A 15381-nucleotide genomic window follows, 5' to 3' on the forward strand; every position below is an offset into this window, starting at 1 on the left:
AAGTAACATTCGGCAGCCAATGAGGTTTAGTCTTCCTCTGGATGCTTTCCCATGAATAGTGCTGGATGGTGATTAATGCTTTCCTTCAGACTACATCATGGTAGGGTAGGTGCAGTTTTATTCACTGTTGTCCACAGCAACCCTTAGCAATGTTTAGAAACAAGCAAGGTGTCTTTGACCCCATTCTGCTGCCATGCACAAGCAAACTTCATTCCTAGCATGCTTACCTATCTACAAAGAAGAGACATACTAGGGTAAATATTAAGTATTTTTTAATGTATGTTTCACATACAGTAATGTTCTGTGCCAAAAAACTTCAGACATGTGTATAGTTTTTATTAGCAAGTCTTAAGCTCCATACAACACATTTCATTTTGCTGATGCTCTACAATTAGAAGAAACAGTGAACATAATGAACACTGCAGGCTGTAATCTAGGTTGATTTAGAGAGAGACTAGTTTCTCTGCAGGAGAAGAAGGGGGGAGAGAGAGAGAGAGAGAGAGAGGGAGGTTAGTCATTCCAACCAGGAATGAGTTTGTTCTGGATAGAAGTGATCTAGACAACAACAAGCAACTGAAGAAGATGGGACAGCAGCTGAAATGATAAAGTGTGGACCCAACAAGTTGGTAGACAATGTAACCAAGGTTATCTGCCACATTTAGAGGACTAGAAGTTACCAAAAGGATGCGATCACAGTGCCAACCCATAAGAAGGGGGACAAGAGGGTTGCAGACAACTGCAGAGGAATATTGCTACCAGAGGTCAGTTACATGGTGCTATTGAAACCCATCCTGCTGAACAGATAGAAAGTACAGTTGGAGACCATCAAGCTGGATTTAAAAAGGAAAGAAGATGCGCACACCACCTATTTCCATAAAAAATAACCAACAGTGCAGAGAGCCTGAAAGAACAAAAAGATAGGGAAATATCTAGGGCCTTCAAAAAGGCATATGATTCCATTGACAGATTCTTGAAAGGATCATGAAGAAAAAGGACTAGACACTATACAGGGGAACTAAAAACAGAATTTCTGACAAAGGCAAGAGTGGTGATGAGATACAGTGGAGTACTATCGGAAGAGCTGAGATCAAGCCAGCATCAAACAGGGATATGGATTTTCACCAATTTGGTTCACAGGACAAAGTGATCAGAAAGTGGACAGCAATAAACAAGAAATAGGAATACCAAAGATGCACAGGGAGGCCAAAATGACACAGGACCCAAATGGATTGCCTAGCCTTTGCATATGACAGTGAAAGTAGGACAGAAAGATACACAAAAACACAAATTGATAACCTAAGCAAGACAGCTAGAAGGTTCAAAAATGGCTCTGAGCACTATGGGACTCAACTGCCGTGGTCATAAGTCCCCTAGAACTTAGAACTACTTAAACCTAACTAACCTAAGTACATCACACACATCCATGCCCGAGGCAGGATTCGAACCTGCGACCGTAGCGGTCGTGCGGTTCCAGACTGTAGCGCCTTTAACCACTCGGCCACTCCGGCCGGCTTCCCTGCTAGAAGGATATAGGGATTGAGGATCCCCACAAAACGTAAGCACTAAGCACCACCGGGGACTGCAAAACATCAGAAGCACCATGCAAAGAGTGGACACATTTAAATACTTGGGAGAATATACAACAAAAAGAAATGGGAGCAGTGAGGGAATCAGAGTGACAGCGATGACTATGTCTGATGGAGAAGTCTTACCCCGACGATGGTTATGAACAGTTTCAAGAAATGCGTATTCATCACAGAGCTACATATTCAGCCGGAACAACGGGAGGGTAGAGAAATGGGCCAGTGTTTCCACGATACATCTACATCTACATTTATACTCCGCAAGCCACCCAACGGTGTGTGGCAGAGGGCACTTTACGTGCCACTGTCATTACCTCCCTTTCCTGTTCCAGTCGCGTATGGTTTGCGGGAAGAACGACTGTCTGAAAGCCTCCGTGCGCGCTCTAATCTCTCTCATTTTACATTCGTGATCTCCTCAGGAGGTATAAGTAGGGGGAAGCAATATATTCGATACCTCATCCAGAAACGCACCCTCTCGAAACCTGGCGAGCAAGCTACACCGCAATGCAGAGCGCCTCTCTTGCAGAGTCTGCCGCTTGAGTTTATTAAACATCTCCGTAACGCTATCACGGTTACCAAATAACCCTGTGACGAAACGCGCCGCTCTTCTTTGGATCTTCTCTATCTCATCCGTCAAACCGATCTGGTACGGATCCCACACTGATGAGCAATACTCAAGTATAGGTCGAACGAGTGATTTGTAAGCCACCTCCTTTGTTGATGGACTACATTTTCTAAGCACTCTCCCAATGAATCTCAACCTGGTACCCGCCTTACCAACAATTAATTTTATATGATCATTCCACTTCAAATCGTTCCGCACGCATACTCCCAGATATTTTACAGAAGTAACTGCTACCAGTGTTTGTTCCGCTATCAATTAATCATATAATAAAGGATCCTTCTTTCTATGTATTCGCAATACATTACATTTGTCTATGTTAAGGGACAGTTGCCACTCCCTGCACCAAGTGCCTATCCGCCGCAGATCTTCCTGCATTTCGCTACAATTTTCTAATGCTGCTACTTCTCTGTATACTACAGCATCATCCGCGAAAAGCTGCATGGAACTTCCGACACTATCTACTAGGTAATTTATATATATTGTGAAAAGCAATGGTCCCATAACACTACCCTGTGGCACGCCAGAGGTTACTTTAACGTCTGTAGACGTCTCTCCATTGATAACAACATGCTGTGTTCTGTTTGCTAAAAACTCTTCAATCCAGCCACACAGCTCGTCTGATATTCCGTAGGCTCTTACTTTGTTTATCAGGCGACAGTGCGGAACTGTATCGAACGCCTTCCGGAAGTCAAGAAAAATAGCATCTACCTGGGAGCCTGTATCTAATATTTTCTGGGTCTCATGAACAAATAAAGTGAGTTGGGTCTCACACGATCGCTGTTTCCGGAATCCATGTTGATTCCTACATAGTAGATTCTGGGTTTCCAAAAACGACATGATACTCGAGCAAAAAACATGTTCTAAAATTCTACAACAGATCGACGTCAGAGATATAGGTCTATAGTTTTGCGCATCTGCTCAACGACCCTTCTTGAAGACTGGGACTACCTGTGCTCTTTTCCAATCATTTGGAACCCTCCGTTCCTCTAGAGACTTGCGGTACACGGCTGTTAGAAGGGGGGCAAGTTCTTTCGCGTACTCTGTGTAGAATCGAATTGGTATCCCTTCAGGTCCAGTGGACTTTCCTCTATTGAATGATTCCAGTTGCTTTTCTATTCCTTGGACACTTATTTCGATGTCAGCCATTTTTTCGTTTGTGCGAGGATTTAGAGAAGGAACTGCAGTGCGGTTTTCCTCTGTGAAACAGCTTTGGAAAAAGGTGTTTAGTATTTGAGCTTTACGCGTGTCATCCTCTGTTTCAATGCCATCATCATCCCAGAGTGTTTGGATATGCTGTTTCGAGCCACTTACTGATTTAACGTAAGACCAGAACTTCCTAGGATTTTCTGTCAAGTCGGTACATAGAATTTTACTTTCGAATTCACTGAACGCTTCACGCATAGCCCTCCTTACGCTAATTTTGACATTGTTTAGCTTCTGTTTGTCTGAGAGGTTTTGGCTGCGTTTAAACTTGGAGTGAAGCTCTCTTTGCCTTCGCAGTAGTTTCCTAACTTTGTTGTTGTACCACGGTGGGTTTTTCCCGTCCCTCACAGTTTTACTCGGCACGTACCTGTCTAAAACGCATTTTACGATTGCCTTGAACTTTTTCCATAAACACTTAACTTTGTCAGTGTCGGAACAGAAATTTTCGTTTTGATCTGTTAGGTAGTCTGAAATCTGACTTCTATTACTCTTGCTAAACAGATAAACCTTCCTCCCTTTTTTTATATTCCTATTAACTTCCATATTCAGGGATGCTACAACGGCCTTATGATCACTGATTCCCTGTTCTGCACTTACAGAGTCGAAAAGTTCGGGTCTGTTTGTTATCAGTAGGTCCAAGATGTCATCTCCACGAGTCGGTTCTCTGTTTAATTGCTCGAGGTAATTTTCGGATAGTGCACTCAGTATAATGTCACTCGATGCTCTCTCCCTACCACCCGTCCTAAACATCTGAGTGTCCCAGTCTATATCTGGTAAATTGAAATCCCCACCTAAGACTGTAACATGCTGAGAAAATTTATGTGAAATGTATTCCAAATTTTCTCTCAGTTGTTCTGCCACTAATGCTGCTGAGTTGGGAGGTTGGTAAAAGGAGCCAATTATTAACCTAGCTCGGTTGTTGATTGTAACCTCCACCCATAATAATTCACAGGAACTATCCACTTCTACTTCACTACAGGATAAACTACTGCTAACAGCGACGAACACTCCACCACCGGTTGCATGCAATCTATCCTTTCTAAACACCGTCTATACCTTTGTAAAAATTTCGGCAGAATTTATCTCTGGCTTAAGCCAGCTTTCTTTACCTGTAACGATTTCAGCTTCGGTGTTTTCTATCAGCGCTTGAAGTTCTGGTACTTTACCAATGCAGCTTCGACAGTTGACAATTACAATACCGATTGCTGCTTGGTCCCCGCATGTCCTGACTTTGCCCCGCACCCGTTGAGGCTGTTGCCCTTTCTGTACTTGCCCAAGGCCATCTAACCTAAAAAACCGCCCAGCCCACGCCACACAACCCCTGCTACCTGTGTAGCCGCTTGTTGCGTGTAGTGGACTCCTGACCTATCCAGCAGAACCCGAAACCCCACCACCCTATGGCGCAAGTCGAGGAATCTGCAGCCCACATGGTCGCAGAACCGTCTCAGCCTCTGATTCAGACCCTCCACTCGGCTCTGTACCAAAGGTCCGCAGTCAGTCCTGTCGACGATGCTGCAGATGGTGAGCTCTGCTTTCATCCCGCTAGCGAGACTGGCAGTCTTCACCAAATCAGATAGCTGCCGGAAGCCAGAGAGGATTTCCTCCGATCCATAGCGACACACATCACTGGTGCCGACATGAGCGACCACCTGCAGATGGGTGCACCCTGTACCCTTCATGGCATCCGGAAGGACTCTTTCCACATCTGGAATGACTCCCCCCGGTATGCACACGGAGTGCACATTGGTTTTCTTCCCCTCTCTTGCTGCAATTTCCCTAAGGGGCCCATTACGCGCCCGACGTTGGAGCTCCCAACTACCAGTAAGCCCACCCTCTGCGACCGCCCGGATCTTGCAGACTGAGGGGCAACCTCTGGAACAGGACAAGCAGCCATGTCAGGCCGAAGATCAGTATCAGCCTGAGACAGAGCCTGAAACCGGTTCGTCAGACAAACTGGAGAAGCCTTCCGTTCAGCCCTCCGGAATGTCTTTCGCCTCCTGCCACACCTTGAGACGACCTCCCACTCTACCACAGGTGAGGGATCAGCCTCAATGCGGGCAGTATCCCGGGCAACCACAGTCTTAGTCCGATCGGGGGATGTGTGGGACGAGCTGGCCGTCCCCGACAAACCCCCATCCGGACCCCCACAGTGATGCCCATTGGCAACAGCCTCAAGCTGTGTGACCAAAGCCAACACTGCCTGAAGCTGGGAGCGAAGGGATGCCAACTCAGCCTGCATCCGAACACAGCAGTTGCAGTCCCTATCCATGCTACAAACTGTTTTGCAAAGAACGTCTGAACTAATCTACAGAGAAAGCAAACAAATCGACAAAATTTAAACTGTTATTAAAATACAAGATTGCCTGGTAAATGCAGTAATGCTGCTACTTGCGCACTGCTGACATTGCTCGGCGGCGGAAGGAGACTACACGATTCTACACTATTCAGGTACTAAAACGCGATGCTTCAACTCTCAAATACTATAATACGCCCGAAATTTATGAATTAAACAATGCAAGTACCAAAAACACGCAAAGAAATTAAGAATTAAACTATGTAACAAATGAGTGAGCTAGGAGTATACGACTTGAGAGTGGATGAAGATGAGCTCAAACTTCTGAATGACTATATACACTGAAGAGCCAAATAAACTGATACACATGCTTAATATCGTGTAGGGCCCCCGCAACCATGTAGAAGTGCCGCAACATGTCATAGCATGGACTGAAGCAGTGCTGGAGGGAATTGACAACATGAATCCTGCAGGGCTTCCATCAATCCATAAGAGTATGAGAGGGTGAAGATTTCTTCTAAACAGCATGTTGCATGGCATCCCATATATGCTCAATGATGTTCATGCCGGGGAAGTTTGGTAGCCAGTGGAAGTGTTTAAACTCAGAAGAGCATTACTTGAGCAAATTTGTAGCAATTCTGGATGTGTGGGCTGTCCGATTTCCCTGCTGGAATTGCCAATGGACATGAATGGATGCCAGTGATCAGAGAGGATGCTTACGTACTTGTCCCATCAGCATCATATCTAGATGTGTCAGTGGTCCCATATCACTCCAACTGCACACGTCCCACACCATTAAAGAGCCTCCACCAGCTTGAACAGTCTCCTGCTGACATGCATGGTGCACGGATTCATGAGGCTGTCTCCATACCTCGTGTACAACCATCTGCTCAATACAATTTGAAATGAGACCCGAACGACCAGGCAACATGTTTTCAGTCATCAACAGTCCTATGTCGGTATTGACAACAGGTGCAGGTGAGATGTAAAGCTTTGTGTCATGCAGTCATCAATGGTACACGAGTGGGCCTTCAGCTCCAAAGAGCCATATTGATGATGTTCTGTTGAATGATTCGCATATTGATACTTGTTGAAGGCCCAGCACTGAAATCTGCATCAATTTGTGCAAGGGTTGCACTTCTGTCATCTTGAACATTTCTCTTCAGTCATCATTGGTCCTGTTCTTGCAGAATCTTTTTCCGGCTGCAGTGATATCCGAGATTTGATGTTTTACCGGATTCCCAATATTCACAGTACACTCATGAAATGGCCATAAGGGAAAATCCCCACTTCCTCGCTGCCTCGGATATGCTGTATCCCATCATTTGTTCACCAATTATACCACCACATTCAAACTCACTCAGGTTTTGATAACCTGCCATTGTAGCAGCAGTAACTGATCTAAAAATTGTGCCAGATACTTGTTGTCTTCTACAGGCACTGACGACCCCAGCGCTATATTCTGCCTGCTTACATCTCTCTGTAGTTGAATACACATTCCTGTACTATACGCGTATGAAATAACAACACTGGGACGAAATGATGCAAGACTAGAGAAAGAAGAAAGAACAACACTGAGGAAAATATTAGGCACCTAAAGGGGATGATGAGAGGTGGATGTGAGGATGTAAGGAAAAACTGTACTGGAGCACAAGGTCAACATCAGAAGAAATCTGACTGATCGGGCCAAAGTTTGCTGGATATGTAATCATGATGAATACGGATAATAGGACAAAAAGAGTATGGGAAACAATATGGAGCACACGAGGAAAGACAGGAGCCAAGTGGGTTATTGAACTCCCAAAGGATTGGGCAGAACTGGTGATCAAGGCAAAAGGAAATGAAAATTGGAGAATAAAGTACATACCCCAGAAAATGTCACAGATTAACAATAGAGAAATATACAGGAAAAGGATAGTCACCAGTGGCAGAGACACAACATGAGACTATTGAAGATCTTGAAAGAAGAGGGGGAGAGGAGAAGACAAAGAATAAAGAGGTTCTGGAAGGAGAAGAGGGAAATGTAATACACAAAGGGGCTACCCATGGTCCTATACAAGAAGAAGAAGGAGAAGAGGAAGGTGATAAAAGTTTAATCAATTGCCATATTTAGGCACTATTCAACTGCCGAACTAGATGAAGAGACCCACATGTTCTACAGCAGCCACAATTGCTATTCTTGGCAAAAATATAGTGAAATAAAAGGAAAATTTAAGAAACTTTGTCTACAGGCTTTATATCATTTTTTATTATTATGCCAATGTACATTTCAAAGTCACAGATTTATCACAATGGCTTTCTGCTATGTACAAGGAACTTCACTGGGTTGCCAAAATGTTCAACATAAATAGTTTTCATACAGGACACGAGTGGTTGATTCATTCATTGTGTTCCACTGATCCCATTAAGAAGAACATCCAGGGATGATGAATGAGTTGAGGTACACAATACCACAAAACAGGGAAATCGGAAGAACTGCATTAACAATTAACTATCACTCTTCTTAATGCTACTCACGCTTATAATGTTGAAATTTAAACGAGTCACTTAGTAAGGAAGCTGCTACTTTGAGAAAAGCTATTGCTTCCTCTGTTTTACTACACCGCTGCTGTTTTGTCTGCTATTAATAGTTTAATATTTGATTACTCTGGGATTTATAAAACGATTTTTTTTTACATTTGTAAAAACTGTTCCTATTTATAGTGCACTAGCGAATAAATCCACAGTTGCCCATACCACACAGCTTCTGGCCTTGTGCCTTACATTTATGACATTGTATCTCCTGAACTGTGTGTCACTCAATGGGATAATTTTGTAGGACATTCAGCGGCATATGTATATACTGTCCGCAAAATGTGTTGCATATGGAGTTAGAAGCATCTCACTGTTTATGACATATAAATATATCCTGAACTGCATGTCATACAATGACATAATAATGTAGGTACATTCCATGAGAAATGTGGGTACTGTCTGTGAAATTTATTGTGAATAAAGTTTGTAGCAAAGAAGTAATAAATTTAAACTTCATGCACAATGCGACAGTTATTCACACACCTCGTTTATGATATATCACATGAACTACACATCACACAATGGTATCATTTTGCTGTTACATTCACTACAGTATGTGCATACTGTCTGCAGAATGTGTCACGACTATGGTAAGAGGCGAAGAAGTAATAAATTATAACGAGAGGTGAAGAAGTGATAAGTTTTAATGTCATGCCTCAAGCAGTGCTTTTACTGCACGAACAACAGAAAAGTAGGAAGCAATAAGCTTTTTTCCTTTCATTATTTTGTAGGAGTTGTCAGTGAGAAAAAATTTCAGAAAAGTTTGAAATTACATGTAAAGTTTGTCGCAATTTGCTAAGTGCTCTCATTCTCAAATACTGAGTGAATAAAGTCTGGGAATTCACACATCACGGGCTACCCTTCTTTTTCAGCCTCACCCCATGCCATTGATAAGTAGGTGGTTCTTACGCCCACAGCGATTGTTGCCTACCGCTTCTCAAATCACAAAGTCCTGAGCTCACACTGTTAATTTGTCATTAACCTGGGGGAGTGTCCATATACACACACACACCCCCTCCCCCTGAAGATTAAAGATATCACAAGTAATGGCTTTATTCATGAGTGGGAATAGGCATACAGTTGATAATCACCAACCAATTTCACTCCTCTCGGCATTCTCAAAAATAGTTTAGACATTAAGGAAGCAACATACTGCCAAGTACTTACATGACCACAGCCTAATGATTAATCATCAGCAAGGCTTCAGAAAAGGGAGAAGTACAGAAACAGCGATTAATGATTAAACCAGCAAAATAGTTTGAAATTTGGATAACAAAATAGTGTTATGGGAGTTGATTTAGATATTTCTAAAACTTTTGATACAGTTCATCATCAAATTCTTTTAAATAAGTTGGAAGCAATGGGAATACAAGTAATAGAAAACAAGTGTGTTCAATCATATTTGCAAAACAGATCACAGGTTGTGGAGCTCACATCAGCTCATCCTAATCATAAAATCAGATTAATATCCAATGCAAGTCTAAATAGGTGTTTCCCAGGGTACTATGCTAGGCCGCCTCCTGTTGCTTGTTTATATCAATGACACATGCACCTCAGACACTGCAGCCAAGATCATGTTGTTTGCACATAACACTACTGTAATGGACAATGATGTTAAGGAATCTCTGCCCACTGCAACAACTGCTCGTCCTCAAGTCCTTGCATTCCTGGTTCATTGCCAATAAGCTGACCTCAACATGAAGAAAATGAAAGATAGAAAATTTGTAAAGATTAACAAAAACCAAGATTTCCATCTGGTACCGAACGGGAATGAGTTAAAAATGATACAATCCACAAAACTTTTAGGAATGTATGTTGAGAAAGATTTACACTGGAAAGCTCCATCTGCTTTGACCCATGACGTCATCAATAAGGTGTAAATGGCTATTCTAAGCGCCTCCAATGTGGTGCCTATGCTGTCGCTACACACACACACACACACACACACATGGCAACAAACACGAAAATACATATAAATAAGACAATAACATCTTCCTCCAAAAATACAATTAAACTAATGGGAAAACCATGAGAAATTGGGGGTTTTAGGGCGAGGACAAGCTAAATATAATAGGAGGGGGGGGGGGGGGGGGGGGGGGGGGAACACACCACAATCCCAAAACACAAAATGATGGAAAAAAATTACAACATTCCACTACACCAACAACAATCTGCAGGAATCTGACACTTCCCTTGACCTATATCGGTCAACCACAGGTGAGGATACCAAATCACCAATACCTACAACTAAAAATTCGAAAATTGGAATCTGACATTTGCCTTGACCTATTCAGGTCAACCACAGATTGCGATACCAAAACACCAACACCTACAACTACGAAAATGGGAATCTGTCATTTCCAGTGACCTATATGGGTCAGCCACAACTATTAATACCAAAACACCAACACCTACGAAAAAGAAAACCACAACTTTAAAAAAAAAAATCTACAAATCAAGCATCCCTATACAAATAAAAACACAAGTACACCATAAATACACAAAACACCACAACTAGAGGGGGGAAACAAAAATTACTTACTACCAACCAATTTCCGGCGCTGCAAACTAGGTCGGCCAGCGCTACCCCCCCCCCCTCCCCCCCCCCCCCCCCCCCCCCCCACACACACACGAACAAATTAAATGTCTTACCACACTACAAACAACAAACCAATAACACCTAACAAAAATGCCAAACACTGAAAAAAATCTGATGACTCACTGAAAAAACTTTGAAACCTTACATTTGGAATTACAAACACTGTCAAAGACTTCACAAATCCAACACCAAGGCTCAAATGAACCCAATACAACACATTGTGCTCAGTACATGCACACACACCACCAGAGGGCATCATGAAACACAACAAGACGACATCTACAAACACAACCAACTCATGAACACCATGCCGTAACAATGTCACACACCACAACACCCTTACATCACAGGTCAAAGCAGACGGGTGGAATTAGATGCCTTTATTGACCCAAAAGCTCTCATAAGTAAACTCTCCCAGAGACTCAGTTCTGCTGGTTTTGAGAATTTGCTCCTCAAATGATGTTAAAATGGCTTATCTTGGTTACTTCCAGTCACTTTTAGCTTATGAAATAGTTTTCTGGGGAATAGTTTATAGTCAGTCAAATGAATTTTGTACATTACAGTACATTAACATAGCTCTGTCGGGCCTAACAGCAAGCCCCCATTTAAAAAGTTGTATTTGCTCACTGTATCCTCCTTGTACATATACAAATGTGTGTTGATGATGAAAGCTAGAAGTCATGACTGGCAAACCAACTCAGATTACCACAGTTACAATACTCACAACTGTGAATCTCTCCATACTGAACAAGTTAGAACAACCTGTACTCAATGTCATGCGAGCCACTATGGTGTCATTCATTATAACACCCTGCCAACATACGTAAAGTGGTTGGAGTCAAAAGAAATTCATCAATGGAGTAGATTTGGCCACCAATAAATCCTCTAGGCTCTTCTCAAACTCAACTTTATTTTTATGGGTGCTGGCATGTTCATGCATTATAATTTTCAGCTGTGTTGTATAATGTATTCATGTGTTTTTATTTTTTCAGGGGTCTTTTATAGCAAAGTTCTGTGATGTACTTACATCATTGACTTACTTATTGTGCATGTTCAACCTTTCAGTAGTGTTTTTCTTGTTCATTGATTTAATTCTTGTGCATGTTGTACTCACTATGTAGACTATGTATTTGCAATTCCCCTTCCAATCATGTACTGAGTGAGGTACCTACATCAGTCTTAATGCACTGCATTCGCATTCGAGAGGACTGGGGATAATTCCTTTCATGATTTCCCCAAGTCATGAAGGTGAATGCTGGTATGTATCCTTTTGACTAGGCCAAGGCCAACTTCCTGCCCTATCCTCACATAACCCTATGCTACTTTGTTAATGTTTATATATACTATTTCTGTAATAATGTGTCTGCCATGTCCAATGTTATTGTACTAAATACTCCATGCACAAATAAATAAATAATAAAATCTTTCCACCAGAGTACGTAATTCAATTCTTAAGCCTAGACAAGGAGGCCAAGCCTACATGAAAATAATTTTTGTCTTGTAGACTGTAAGTCAGTTAGTTGAAGCTGATTGTTATTAACAGCAGCAAAACCGATTACAGAGTAAGTTTATCGGGACATGAAAAAGAATTCGGTGTAGATTATAGAGAGAAGTGGCTTGGCCAGTCGACTGAGTTCAGCCACAATGATCATATTCATTCATCATGCTAACTCCAAAAAAATCACTTTGCAACCTAATCTAGACCCCTGGCTACACTACAGCCAATATTTCGATGGGGATCAGAATTTGGATTTGACAGCAGTTTCCTAAGTTTGCATTTAACTTTGTAATATTTGAATCAGTATCACATTGCAATTACCTCAGGAATTCTCTTCAAAAGCAAGGCTCCACGAGTGTGGGTATCAAATGTAAAACTATAGTCCTCAAACAAACAATAATCTACTCACCTATCACAGACTCGTGGAAAGCGAACGCCAATACACGTGATCCAGTACTTCCAGCATCAATAATCACAGCATACACATGTTTCTGGATACCCAGAGAATAAGCGATATTGTCCAACACATTCGTAGCATGCCCAGGTATGTTCCACGGCAATACATTGGTGTAGCTTCCTAATATAACACAACACAACACATAATTCAATGGTCCACGAACACACGGAATTTCCAACTTTATGCATCTAGATACATACCCAAAATCAGTGTTACAACAGCTACACACGCAACGAAAATGAAAAACCTCTTTGGCCAATTTGCTTTTCGCTGTCGACTGCTTGGTTGTTTTGGTGATGAGGAATGGGCATCCCATGCTGCGCCGGTTTCTTCTATAAGCTACAGAAATACGACTAGGCATCAGTATACCAGCGGTAATATTTAAAGAGATCAAAATCAATCAAGCAACACTTTAAAACTACACGGCCACGGTAGGTAATGAGTTACGCATAATTACTTTTCTTTTTCTGCTATGTGGCATTTCTGTTATTCTGACGTCAAATGAATACATTCTTACGTTGTCTAAGATCTTACTTTTCTGATAAGCTCAAATATACAGTAAATTACTAAATATTAAACAAACAAGCAACGATCCCGTAAACATTCAAAAATGTGCACAGAACTCACTGGGAGGTATATCATTAATGGGTTTTCAGCTACTTATACGAATACTGAGATATATATCATGCCGCCACATTCAACAAAACGTTTAAAGAAAACGACACACACACATGTGAACAATTAATTTCTTTCCTTCTGACGTATTTTCTGCCCCCTCTCATTATTTCTATGAATACATTTCCTGTCGTGTCAAACGGCACGCAACTCAAGTTAGTACTTTAAGGAGCTGGTTCATAATAAATAGAGACATTTTACCTTCCTCTGCCGTACCGAACTCATCTTAAAAAAACCTATCACAGTGAAGGCGTTAGCAGTTTGCATGCGCCGGTCAGCGGACGATGACTGTAGAAATATCCGCTTGACTTGCTATCTCATCTTTTGCCCTTGTACGGCCCAATGCTGGCAGCCGGCCTTGAGATATGTGTTTACTTTAAGTGCTGTCGGTCGCGAGGACTTTTCTCAGTAATGTTACGTGTGACGACGATAACAAAGCGGTCTTAGTTCTAGTACTGAAAAGGACGGCCAGGCACAAGTCATACCTTTGAAACTGCCGTGCTGCGCGGTATGATACAAGCTGTGAGGTGCGTCCTGATGCTTTACAATGCGCATTGTCACCAGTACTCTTGCCACCCCGTGACCCTTGCGCAACCGGGAAGCTGATTGCCCGTGGGAGAGGGGAGGATTGGCGGATGTCATTAGATTATTTTATCCCTGTGGCCTTGTAGGATTGCACGTGATATAACGATTATAGTTTGAATTCATTCTGATTAAAGGCGCGTTTTATGCTAGAGTCTTTTACAAAATACGATTTAAAATAACATATGCACGTTTCAGTGGGGTATCATTTCGCGATATATAATAATCAGCGGTCACAGAATTAGTCATAGTACCCCCGCGTAACTAAGTGTATAAGGGCTAAAATGCTACATACAAGCAAGTCATCTAGTAACAAATCATATCCCCATTTTTTTTATTATTTTTCGTTCAAGAAATTCCCCTACGATAATATAATACCACAAGTCGCGCTTACCTGTATGGGTTTCCGCTAGTACATTTGCTGCAATGTGTACAAATCAGTATACATGTAAAAAACGTATTAAAATTACCAAAAGCAGTATAATGGAATCATACCTTCTGTCATATATGTAGCAATTTCGTCACTTGTAAACCTGGAATTTTTTTTTTTTTTTTTTTGTCGAGTGATGAGTACCGCTCCTCACGGCGCAGAGAAACGAGATGAACGCCAAGTTCGTGAAATACATCCTGCTCGGTAACTATTACCAGCTATTCGGATGTGAACTGCTTTAGGGATTATAATCACTTTAAATTATCAATGATCAGTAACAACCAATTATACAGTAATTAAAATAAATGTTACCGTTTAACAAACAGAAAACTGCTCTTGCTTTGTATATTGGCCAATCTCAGACATCATATCAGGTTGGCAGGTTTTAACTCATATGTTTACAGCAGTGTTACAGTAATTACTCATTTTAAAAATACCACATTTGTTAAAGATACACTATAATAGTTCCAAATCGATGACTGGACCAGAATTTAAACTAGTATCATAGAACCAATACAGAAAATGAACAGTATTAGAGTAATAAATACAGTCATTAAACATATCTAGGAGGAACAGTAATAATTCTCTATTTGTTTTCTGTGAAAAACAAAGTGGTTAGTCATTATATGCACAAAGATTGTAGTGCAGTTGCGACAATTAGCATATTTATTAATTATACAATGAAATAAAGTGTTGTGTTATAAAATTTTGTGGCTTATAAAACCCAAGTCAAGGAGAAGGGATGATATACTAGTATTAAACATCTTTGTCCACCTTCACCTTTCTTAGGACCTAATGTTTATGATATATTTGTTACATGTAATATAGTTTTTTTTTCTATTAAGTGCTGGCATTTTTATGT

At 41.5% G+C, this 15381-nt stretch overlaps 2 protein-coding genes across 4 annotated transcripts in view; one reads left to right on the forward strand and one right to left on the reverse strand.

Annotated features, from left to right (window-relative positions):
• Positions 1 to 13866, reverse strand: part of LOC126424980 (ectonucleoside triphosphate diphosphohydrolase 5) — a 58091-nt gene extending 44225 nt beyond the window's left edge. Inside the window, exons 1-3 of one of the 3 annotated variants that reach the window (XM_050087866.1) lie at positions 13709 to 13866; positions 13033 to 13171; positions 12785 to 12952 (exon numbers count right to left, since the gene is read on the reverse strand). In XM_050087866.1, coding sequence (XP_049943823.1) covers positions 12785 to 12952; positions 13033 to 13171; positions 13709 to 13774 — 373 coding nt within the window. In that variant the 5' untranslated portion in view covers positions 13775 to 13866. Of the gene's footprint in view, positions 1 to 12784; positions 12953 to 13032; positions 13172 to 13289; positions 13412 to 13459; positions 13651 to 13708 lie in introns of those variants that run through there. The other 2 variants (XM_050087868.1, XM_050087867.1) reach the window with 2 other exon arrangements.
• Positions 13866 to 15381, forward strand: part of LOC126424982 (mitochondrial 2-oxodicarboxylate carrier) — an 82400-nt gene continuing 80884 nt past the window's right edge. The window contains exon 1 of the mRNA XM_050087869.1: positions 13866 to 14034. The gene's annotated coding sequence lies outside the window, so the exon portion shown is untranslated. The remainder of the gene's footprint in view (positions 14035 to 15381) is intronic.

This window comes from Schistocerca serialis, chromosome 10 (genome assembly GCF_023864345.2).
Source record: "Schistocerca serialis cubense isolate TAMUIC-IGC-003099 chromosome 10, iqSchSeri2.2, whole genome shotgun sequence".
In the NCBI taxonomy this organism is placed as follows: Eukaryota; Metazoa; Arthropoda; class Insecta; order Orthoptera; family Acrididae; genus Schistocerca; species Schistocerca serialis.